This window comes from Vanessa tameamea, chromosome 28 (assembly GCF_037043105.1).
Source record: "Vanessa tameamea isolate UH-Manoa-2023 chromosome 28, ilVanTame1 primary haplotype, whole genome shotgun sequence".
Taxonomy (NCBI): domain Eukaryota; kingdom Metazoa; phylum Arthropoda; class Insecta; order Lepidoptera; family Nymphalidae; genus Vanessa; species Vanessa tameamea.
This window is the reverse complement of record NC_087336.1, coordinates 3,970,167-3,982,249: the sequence shown is the minus strand read 5'-3', so window position 1 is coordinate 3,982,249 and position 12,083 is coordinate 3,970,167. Positions and strand designations below refer to the sequence as shown.

The 12,083-nt window shown below is 36.4% G+C and overlaps 2 protein-coding genes across 2 annotated transcripts in view; both read left to right on the top strand.

Moving 5' to 3' along the window:
- The window catches only part of LOC113391876 (ephrin-B2a), a 259,093-nt gene that overhangs the window by 63,810 nt on the left and 183,200 nt on the right, over positions 1-12,083 (top strand). The gene's annotated exons all lie outside the window — the stretch shown is intronic.
- LOC113391913 (uncharacterized) lies at positions 10,651-11,546 on the top strand. The gene has a single exon (XM_026628042.2). It carries the CDS (start codon positions 10,710-10,712, stop codon positions 11,517-11,519), a length of 810 nt encoding a protein of 269 aa, XP_026483827.2. The 5' UTR covers positions 10,651-10,709; the 3' UTR covers positions 11,520-11,546.

The window sequence follows — 12,083 nt, the reverse complement described above, 5'->3', positions numbered from 1 at the left end:
AAAAGTCGATCACTTATCACGAGATCATATGAACACAGCCTTTGACCATCTTTCATTATAAAAAAAAATCGTAAGACAAATCCGTTACTATAAACGACTACTAATATTTTATGTGAGCCTGGTACTTTAAAATTCATTGCGGAATATGTTTAAACAAATATGTGTATGTCTTTCATAAACTATCTCACTAAACATTTCTACGAATAATTGCGGGTTCACATCCAGGCACAACTGAACTCATGTGTGCAAATTGAAGGAAAACCTCGTGAGGAAACATACATATGTCTAATTACAATGAAATTCCAAGTGTAACCACCAACTCATATTGGAGCATCGTCGTAGAATAATCTACAAATCTTAACCTTAAAGGGACAGGAGACGTTACCCCAGCAGTTGGATTTACAAGCTGCTATTTATTTTTTATTTTTTATTGATTAGTTGAATGCTATATCAATCAATCTCAATGAGCAGTCATATGTGTGGGTGATGTTATATTGTAGGCGTGTGTATCCAAATTCAGTTTTAATTCTGCGATTAGATAGCAATCGGACACGACTGAAAGAAATGCTTTATATGTTCCGAGGGTCAGGAATGTAGCTCAACAACAGCTAGTAAAATGTCTCAATAGATAAACCACAAAAGTCTCTATTCCAAATCGTGTAATTATAATCTCTTATGGATACTGATACTTCGTTGGAAGGATGTCAGGAGGAATCCTGATGATGTAACCGTGATTCTGACGTGTTATTGCATGATCAGGATTCGTATCTTCAATTCTTCAACTAGCTTTAAGATTCAACAAGCTTTGCCATTCGGCAATGTATATTAAACACAGAGTATCGATTGTCATTCGTTGTTTCGGCAACATCGATGGTCGTGAATTGTCGATGCGCTGAGTCATTTTATCTTACGAAATGTTCGCATTGTGTTGTGCTATTAATATGTTGAAATTATTTTGATATTTGTACAAGAATATTAATGTAAGGTCGGGTTTGAAGAAGCATCTTCCCCTGAAGAGGGATTAGCGTTCGAAGCTCCGCGTAATAAAAAACCCTAGTGATTATTTTTATAGAAGCAGTTGTACTTCTAATTTTGGGTTAAAATCTGAAATCGGACAAATAAAATTTATTAGTTTTTTTTTTTATTATAGTATAGGTAGGCGGACGGGCGAATTGAATTGATGTTTATTGGTCACCACCGCCCATAAATATTAGCGCTGTAAGAAATATCAAACATTCTTTACATTGCCAAAGCGCCACCGACCTTGGGAGCCCATATGTTATGTCCCTTGTGTAGTTACGTTGGATCACTCGCCCTACAAACCAAAACAGGGTAATACTAAATATCAATGTTTGGCAGCAGAATATCTCAAGAATAGTTGGCACCAAGTACCACCAAGTGAAGTTTTCTTTAAAGAAATCCTTAGTACTCTAAGATCGGAAATGGCATTGTTGCATCTCTGCCTCGGGAAACACGTAAAACCGTTTGTCCGGCGCCTGTTATCCTCTTGTCATGTATGATTACCGTCCCCTCCATAGCTTGGTATCCAGAGCTTTGTAATAGATAGTGCATTTTTATATGGGTATGTATATTTTATGTTAATTTATTGTATAATAATGATGTCTATAACTAACAACCGTTATTTGTCAGCACTACAATCTTGATACTTGTGTCTAGAGCGAATGTTTGAATTACATGAAATTTAATTAGATATATTCTGTATTACTGCACACACTTGCTCTATAGTATGTCTGTTCTAGTCTCCGTTGAGACTGGCCACAGTCGGTCAGGGTACATCACTACCATCAGAATATTAATGATAGTACAAAAATACTTGTAAAAGCCTACTTGAATGAATTGTATTCCAATTTTACTAATAACAAAGCCGGTATAGCTTGTGTGTCATATTTCAACAACATTTTAAACTTGAATAGTCTGTTAAAATACAGTGACCGGGCCGACTTAAGAATTTTTTTTGATACATTTTTGTGAATCGAGTCTGGGTCATTTCTTACACAACTCAGGTAGCCGGTTCGAACCCGGTTTTTATGAATGCTCCACATAATTTATGGTCTTACAATTTTTTTATGACGTCATCGATCTTTGTTTACGACGGACAGCCGCGACGAATTTTTAAGGTGTATGATTTTTTATAGTTTAACACTTATTTAAATATTAATTCGAGAGTTGTAATCTGTTGAATAATGTTTGAAATATGTTTGTTACACTTTAATGTCTTGACTTAACCAGGTACAGAAAACCTGGTGGCAGGACTTTGGGCAAGTCCGTCGGGGTACCACCCACGCACCATATACTCAACCGCCAGTGATACTTTGTATTGTTCATATTTGAAGTGATATAATAACTTAGTTCTCAAGGTTAGTGGCGCTTTGGAGATGTGAGGGAAGATCAGGTGGCCCATATGCTCTGTTTGATAAAAAAGAACAACCCTAACACATGCATAGAAGTTTTTGAATGCGTGGCTGTTTTGATGATGAAATAGTAGTTAACACGTAAACTCGTAACAAGAAAACAAACTTATTGATTTATAATATTAGGTAGGTATATACCAATATATATCCAGCTGATTGATGTATCTACTTCTAAAAGGACGGCAACTGTAACCGTAGACTGCCGTTTCAATTTGATGTCATGACTTCCTAACGACCTTTTCAATCCGAGCACGAAATTTACTTAGTCGTACTTTAATGAGGCATTGTCCCAGCAGTGGACTATTTATCTGTTATGTTAATAGCAAGTATTTTGCATGAAATTTACTATTAATTCCAATATTAATTAGGTTTTGTTTTGATTTCAATTCGAATGAAACTGCAAGTCACTTATCTACATTTGGTGTCAAAATTAGTATACATTAGTTCAGTTAGAATGTTTACGTTTTCATTTTATTTTTTCTTAGCAACCAGTAACTTTTTTCAGGTGAGCCTCCTGCTCGTTTGTCACAAAAAAAAAAACGTTTTTCTGCTCTATAAAATTAATTCTTTGTCAAATCGTAACAATTTAGTAAATTGCAACCTGCACAACAATTTTCCGCACATCTATGCATGCTTTCTTGTTCTTCAAAATGAGACTATTACTGATTTTTTATATGCAGTCAACGTTCCATAATCACTGGGACAAAAATGGGTTTACTCTATTAATACACTTGGTGGTAGGGCTTTGTGCAGGCCCGTCTGGGTAGGTACCACCCACTCATCAGATATTCTACCGCCAAATAACAGTACTCTGTATTGTTGTATTCCGGTTAGAAGGGTGAGTGAGCCAGTGTAATCACAGGCGCAAGGGACATAACATCTTAGTTCCCAAGGTTGGTGGCGCATAGGTGATGTAAGGAATGGTTAATATTTCTTACAGCGCCTTTGTCTATGGGCAGTGGTGACCACTTACCATCAGGTGGCCCATAAGCTCGTCCGCCAACCAATGCCATAAAAAAATATATATAAAAAAGATGGAATAATAATAATTTGTCGATATTTTTTCAGTATCGGTTATCGAATATCTTATCGATTATCTTATCGATTATTTATCGATACTCTTGTCACGCTCGCGGGTTCATTTTATTAGGCCAGTGACTAAATACCGTGACATTGAGGGTTAGGCGTTAGTGCCGACATAAATTGTATTAAGGGCAAGTGCTTCAAAATTAATATTAGTACCTTGGCAGGGCTTGAAAATTATTTGGTACTCAGAGAATCCAATATATCTTAAAGCATTCAGAGATGGCTTACAAAACATAGGCTTGCTGTCCACGGGATGCTTATATATACAAATTTGTCTAAAGAGACAAATAATTTATACATTATGTTACTAAAAATGTATCTTTAAAACTATATTAAAATATTTTTGGGTTGTACTATTAAATTAAAATCAATCAAATTAAATCAATATACTTTTTATTCAAGTAGGCTCATAAAATCACTTGCGAATCGTCATGTTATACTGTTGAATTAAATTTAAAGCTACCATCGGTACTGAAGTAGAAGGTCTTCGACAAAAAGTCGATTCTACCGAGAAAAACCGGCAAGAAACTCAGTAGTTGCTCTTAATTCCAGATGTCAGTTAACAACAATTAATATTTTTATATATCCTGCCTAGAAGTCTTCTAGAAGTAGAAGATACAAGTCCACGCTTTATTATCTTTAGTATAATCTTGTATTGAGTAATATGCCTTATTTGTCAATGCTTTTTTATATGCTTTTTAAATTTTTTATGACATGTGCCTATTTATTTTTAAACACTTTCATAATTGAAATTAAAATATATTAGTCCAACCGAGAATCGAACTTCCATTTAAAAATGTCTTTCAGTGAAACAAGTCACACTTCGATACACCAAACCCCAATAACAGAGCTTTATTAAAGTGTCAACATTACAAGGAACTTGCAATTTTAAAAGCTCTTATTGTATTACTAAGAATTTGAACAAATGTTTTTTTTCACATTTAATTTATTTTATTAGATTGTAGTTGTCCCGTCGCTCCGCTCGCGTTTAAGGGGTTGGTTCTGGTGTCATGTATAAAAGAATTATCCTTTGTCTTTCATGCCAAATTTCAGGGTAAGCCGTAGGAACCGAGATGGCCCAGTTAGAACGCGTGCATCTTAACCGATTATTTCAACGAAATTCTGCCATATGTGTATCCACCAATCCGCATTGGAGCAGCGCGGTGGAATATCATCCAAAACTTCAAAGTGAGAGGAGATCTTAGTCCAGCAGTGGGAAATTTACAGGTTGTTACCGTGTGGCCGTAATAAAGCAACAGACAGACAGAGTTACTTACGCATATGTAATATTGGGATACGTTAGATGCATTACACTTAACTTATCGCTGTTCTTAAGAAAACCCGGAGATGAACTATCGTTTCTTATGGCTATTTTTTATCATTGCTACCATTTAAGAGCCGTAATGACCTAGAGGTTAGTACTCGTGAATCTAAGTCGATGCGGGTTCAAATCCGGGCCCGCACCACTGAGTTTTCATGTGATTTATTTGTATTTATCGATATCAATATTATAAAGATTAAAAGCTTAACTTAGTTTGTTTGTTTGAACGTGCTAATCTCGGGAACTACAAGTCCGATTTGAAAGAACTTTCAGTGCTAGATAGCCCATACATAAAGGATATAGGCTGAAATTAAAATGAAAATGAAAACGTGCAACATGTGTACCCTCCAAACCGCATTGGAGCAGCGTGGTGGAAACAAACTTTTTATGATATGGGTTGGTGGACGAGCAAATGGGCCACCTGATGGATAGTGAGCACCACCGCCGATAGACAATGGTCTTTGTTAAAAATATTAATAATTCCTTACACCGCCAATGCTCCACCAACCTTTGGAAATAAGATCTTATGTCCTTTGTGCCTGTATTCAAACTGGCTCACTCACCCTCCAAACCGGAACACAGCTGAGAACTCCTGTTTGGCGGTAGAACAACTGATGAGTGTGTGGTATCTACCCAGGCAGGGTTGCACAAATCCCTACCACGAAGTAGTAACCTTCTCAAGAGGAGGATTATTATCTAACCATTAAAGCATGTGGTGATTTTATTTCACGATATGACCTAAAGATATCGTCACACGTAATTGCTTGAAAGAAATATATAAAACCATCTTCAGACGTTTAAACAAATTTTCGCGTTCATAATAAAATTTTAACGTACAGTTAACGAGAAGAACCGATGTTTTAACTACAATGAGCAGTAAAAGTAATCGCCTATTGTTCAGAACTGCTTCGGGCGTATCAGAAACTTTTTGATATAGAGCGTTACTAGATGTGGCTAGGGACACGTTACGAACTGATGGTGACGTTACATACAATACTGTAAATTGACGTTTTAAAACTGTTTGTTTAAATGACTTATGTAACAAATTTTATGATATTAATATTGGTTAATTTTATTTTTTACTTCATTCTTGATAAGATGTATTAGCCCAGCTGTGGGATCTGTACGGACTGTTAATATAATTTTCTTTATCTATATGTGTTTTCAAGAGAAGAAATTAAGTATGTCATATAATTACCGATGGACGATCAAACTTGATCGTTGTGTTGTGTATTTAGATTCTATACTTAAATTAAAAATATATATATATAATAAATTACTGTAAGTAAATAAATATTATATGAGTTTTTTTGTACTTGTATATGTATATTACATGATTCTATATACTGTTAATAAATACAATGTTTTAAATAAGTCGCTTGTTAGTTTACCAATATAAACTGTACGTATGTGTGTACTTATCACGTAAGGATATCTGTGATTATCTGTGTGCTATCAACGTTATTGTGTGGGTAAAAAACCTCTTACGCACATTTTAAGACGCAGTGTTTAGACATTATTGTATATGTTTTGATATATATATATATTATTAAACGTTTTTATAACGTATGAAGGCGGATAGGAAAATAGGCCACCTGTTGGAGGCCACCACACTTTGACGTTTGAAGAAATATGAATGCGCTTCCTAACCTAGGAGCTAAAATCCCCCTTCTACCTGTACACTGGCTTACTCACCAGCAAAACCGGATCACAACGACAAGCGTTAGAATACATGATATGTGGGTGTTACCTACCCAGACAGACAAGCTACCACCAAGTATTGTATGTCACATCCAGTCACAATATATCCTCGTTAAAATAAAATTACAAAGAGCGTTCAGAAAAACAATGGTCTGTATATAATATTTGAAGCAATACAACAGAGAGTTACTTACGATTTTGTTTGAGAATACTGAGTATGTTTTTCGTGGAGGTGATTTTATTGTGGAATTTCGTTTTTTTTTTTTTTTTCTTATTCTTATTCTGACGATCTCCGTGGTCGAGTATGTACACCGGTTTTCATGGGTACGCCACTCCGAGGTCCCGGGTTCGATTCCCGGCCGAGTCGATGTAGAAAAAGTTCATTAGTTTTCTATGTTGTCTTCGGTCTGGGTGTTTGTGGTACCGTCGTTACTTCTGATTTTCCATAAGTGCTTTAGCTACTTACATTGGGATCAGAGTAATGTATGTGATGTTGTCCAATATTTATTTATTTATTACTTACTTAAGGGGGTTTGCTCAGGGGTACATGTCAGTCACCTCCTCGTGGTGTACCCTGGGCAACGGGGCCGGCTTGAGCTTGCTCATCGGCCACGGCTAAGACTGGTGGGAGGGATGCCGCGGGGCTGCTCCTGGTAGGTACCTGATCGGCGTCAGGGCGGACCATGTGAGTGGCCTCGTTGGCTAGGAGGTAGTGGGAGGGCTCGCTACTCGAGCATCAAGGGGTTTTACACCGGCAGTCAGAGGCGGAGCCTACCATTTTATCCGCTGTAGGGCGTCAGCTTCGTTGACGCCCAGCCTCCAGTGGCGGACTCGGGTGAGTTCGCCACATTCCCACGTGGAGGATGAGGAGGAAGGCGCGCACTAGGCGCGCTTTCCATGAATATTCAGCCGCCTTACGGCGGCTGCCGCTGGTGGGGTCGCGGTTGCATGCCCTTGGCGATCCCGTGGCCTTACCACTCGGCAGCATGGTGGAAACCCGAGGATGGTTTTAGTGGGTAGGACAGGGCATTAGCATCAGCGTGCCCAGGCACGGGGCATTAGATCCCGGTTGAGTCCCACATAGCCGCCCCGGTCCTCCGACCGGGCGGCATGCGTAAATGCATTTCGTCCTCGTAAAAAAAAGGGGGGTTTGCCCAGCAGTAGAGCATTTGAACGCGTTCTCAATAAAAATAGTTAACAAGTTCACATTTAAATTAAAACGCAACATTCTGAATAGATCTATCGTATATATTAACAGCGTAAACCGATTTTTGTTCCAGTGATTATTGAAATATGGCTGCATATAAAAAATCGGTTATGGTCTCATTTTGAAGTGCTCTAGCTGTAGAAAATTAAAGAGGATTCTTGATTGCAGTTTCGTTCGCATGTTTCTATAAGAAAAAAAAATGAAAACGTCAACATCTATATATTAATAGCTTAAGCCGATTTTTGTGATTATGGGACGAAAGCTGCACGTGAAACATCGGTTATGGTCTCATATTGAAGAGCTGCAGCCGTAGATGTGCAGGAAATTAAAGACGATTCTTGATTGCAATTTACTAAATTGTTACAATTTTACAAAGAATTAATTTTAGAGAGAGAACAAAAGTTGCTGACCGGTTAAAGAGCGGTCATAAGGCTGTATAAGAAAAAAATAATAATTTCAATAATATTTCATCGTTTTGGCGCCAAATTTAGATGAGCGACTTGCAGTTCACAATGAAATGAAATCAAAACAAAACCCGTCATAGGTATAGAAATTCCTAAAAGATCTTTTGAATAAACGCGATGTTTTGCGGTACTAATAAATGATGAGTCGTTAATTTGCTATGTCAAATAAAAAATACTAAACAAATATACGTTAAACTTATACCGGAAGATGCAGCGTGATTCGGAGAAGGTTTTAGTATATAATATCTTTATTTAAAGAGATGCGTTTGGTAGTTCCGCCATCTTTAAATTTAGACTATTAAAGTGACAAGGGTATTTAATATTCTCGTACATATTATATGAATTCTTTTCGGACGTCTCGTGATAAGTTCTCGTTATATCGGATTATGGCTGTAAGGAGAATAGTGTGTCTGTCTGTGTATGCACACACTCGCAATGTGCATAGTTAAGCATGGCTATCGTGACCAAAATTGTAAAAAAGATCCTTATTTAGTGCGAAACTTTTATATGTAGTTTATTTATAAGTCTCCAAGATATGATACAGACGAATATCATATTCTTAAAATTAAACAATTTTAGGAGCCAAGTTAGCCCAGTGGTTAGAACGCACACATCTTAACTGATGATTGCGGGTTCAAACCACGGAGATCCACCGAGGAGACCACAGCATGCACTATTACGCAAAAAATATTTAAATGTAATTAAAATGAAAAGTGAAAAAATAATACACAGAAGTAAAAATCAAATATTAATTAGAAACTCAAAATTAAGAATAAGTTTATTAATCAAACAAATCTTTGTGTGTTAGGTTAAAAGTTTAGCGTGACACAATCTTTTTTACGTTATATTTTGGCGGGCAAATGGGCCGCCTGATGGTCACCACTGCTGACCACTAGATTTTAGTGCTGTAATAAATGTTAACCAAACCTTACATCATCAATGCGCCACCAATCTTGGGACCTAAGATGTTATGTCTCTTGAGCCTGTAGTTATACTGGTTCTTTCACCCTTCAAACTGGAACAAATACTCATTATTGCTGCTCGATGCGCTTACACAAAATCCTACCACCAAGTAAAGTACTCTGAATTTGGACAAGTTGTAACTATCAATATCGGGTTCATTATTATTCCTAGAAAGTGTGTTATACTGTCCACAGAACCTTGGAACAGCGGCGCTATGTTTTACTAATAATCATGTTTAATAATCTCTTTCTCCTAACAATAATTCACGTTCTACACTTCGCAACAGTTTTTTGGACAAATATTCTAGGAACGGTACGATTCATAAAAACAAAAACATTTAAAAATCGAATCTTAAATATTCGAAATCGAACCGACTCTTGGCTAAGATCCATATTATTCATCCAATAAAGATTAATACTCTATGGTGAAGTTGGATAAGAATTATAATAAATTACTGTACAATGTAAGCTTGAGGCTAATTTGATAATATTGTTTAAAAACAAAGACCTATGCTTGTCTATCATGAACGAGCTCAAACAAACATACTAGCTCGTATATCCGCTGTACATTTGAATTACTTGCTCAATGTACGGACTTATATAACTCATGTTTATTCTATAAATAGATTTTTTTTATAAATTCCTATCACGTGAATCCTTTAGACTCAAGTTATTTTTCTCGTATATTTCGTAGTTTATGTCGTCTATGCAGGACAGCCACAGATCCCGAGGTTCTGGGTTCGTAGTTCAGGTTGGGCTGATAAAAAATATTAAGTATTTCTGTCGGAAATCTCTTCGGGCCCGGACCCTTTGTATACATGCTCCCATGCCTCGGAAAGCACGAAAAACGCCTGAACTCTTCGTTGTTTAAAATGGTTTGTCGATCTTATTTAAATGAATATCTTATTTATTTAACCAGAGCCAAAGATTTTTCAAGAAAACCCTGGATTACATAAATTTATTTATTCTTTTATGCTTTTTTTTTTAAATCCAGCGTATTTGTAAAATCGAGTTTAAGCTAGACACAGGATTCTTCATCTGAACTGTACCGAACCATTATCTTCCATTTATAACGATCCAAACGCTTTTACAACGCAGAATCGATCTAGCAAAGTAATTTTATACTCTCCGCCAATAGAAATAAGAGCCATAACACATTTGGCGAGGTATAAGAATAATTTTGCTAACTAGAAATGGGATACGTGGTGTATGAATCTGCAGTTACGACTTTTTTCGTTCAATCCGTGAATTGCTTCGCTTAATCGATTCCGAAACGATTTCGATTCGATTCGGAACGATATCAGCTGTCAATTGACATTCAGCGTGAACGAACTTCAGATCGAATGATATGTGTGAAATAATCTTTTTTAAATCAATAACAATTTCAAATGTAACGTCACAAAAAAGTTTTCATTTTTATAGCTAATTATTTATCTATCAAATCATGACAAATGTCACACGTCATATTGTTATTAATGAAGAATTTAACGCAAAATTAATCGTAAATATTATTAAAAAATAAAAAATCGACGTGCGATGAAATCTCGCCTTACCGGTAACCGAATAGAGAAGAAACAAGACCGAAAAATCACTAGCGACGAAATTGATACAAATAACGAATCCAATAATTCATTTAAATACGTTTTATCTGGAGATCTATATATTATTGGAAGATTATGGATAGAAGCATTGAAGACAGCTTTAATTGGTATGAACTTCCGCCTGATTCCGGTGGTCGAAGCGGCGAAAGTTCCAGAAACACCACAGAAGCCACCGTCAATGAAATATACTGACTTACCCCTGTACAAAAGTCCGCATTACGAATATAAGGACCATTTAGAAGCTAACCAGAAATGCCCAGACGCTAACGTCAAACTGTTACATCGATCCTTACTCCCGTATGTCAAATGCTACAGACATATAATTGCAAGGAACATCTGCGAAGCCAAATGTTTTGTAGAAGAGAAATACTTTAACACCTGCAATGTTATCCGCAACGCAAGGAAAGATTTCAAACAAAGCATGAGAGATCCAAAGAATTTACCGATCAGACAGGTCACGGTTGCTTTTGGTGGTACAGCTGGATACATTCTAGGTGGAGGGGGTGGTATACCGAGGCGCATATTCTTCACGAGTCTTGGGTTTATATCAGCTGGTGCCTTATGCTTTCCACAGGAAACTGATGATATATTCAGAAACGTGACTTATACGTTTGGTAAAGTTTTCATAGCGGTTTATAATAAATGGTGCGGTAAAGAATTTCTTATGAGAGAGAAATTGGCTTGCAAGGATGAGTTACCACCACCGCCTCCTACCAGGAAACCAATTCCATGCCCTCCAAAATAATACTAGTGGTATTTATAAGTGCTTTTATAATCCGTTGAAATATACATATTAAATAAATTCGTGCAATGCAACATTCATTGTTTTTTGCCTTTTAAATCACTGCAATCGTTTTCTAATAATTTTATAATATTTATTAAGATATAATACTGAGAGGCATCTAGCTCACAAGAAACCGTATTTAGGGCTTAGAATTATAAGGAAAAACAATCAGAATAAAGAAAGTTCATAATTCAAATATTACAGGTTTTAACTAGAGTGTATATCTCGCCTCGGGTTTGCTCTGGTGCGATTTATCAACAAGGAACATGTATAAATTAGATATATGTACAAAAATGTACATACATACAATTTATACCCACAGCACTCAGGAATAATATAAGTTTTTAACATATATTTTGGTTCCGGATATTATAAAATAAATATCTTGTTAGTTTAGCCAGTTTACCAGTAATCTTAAGATATGACTAATGTTCCACCTGGAATGGAATGTATGATATCGACGTTGTGAGAGTAAATTGAGCACGCATTGGAGCAGCGTGGTGGAATATGCTCCATACCTTCTCC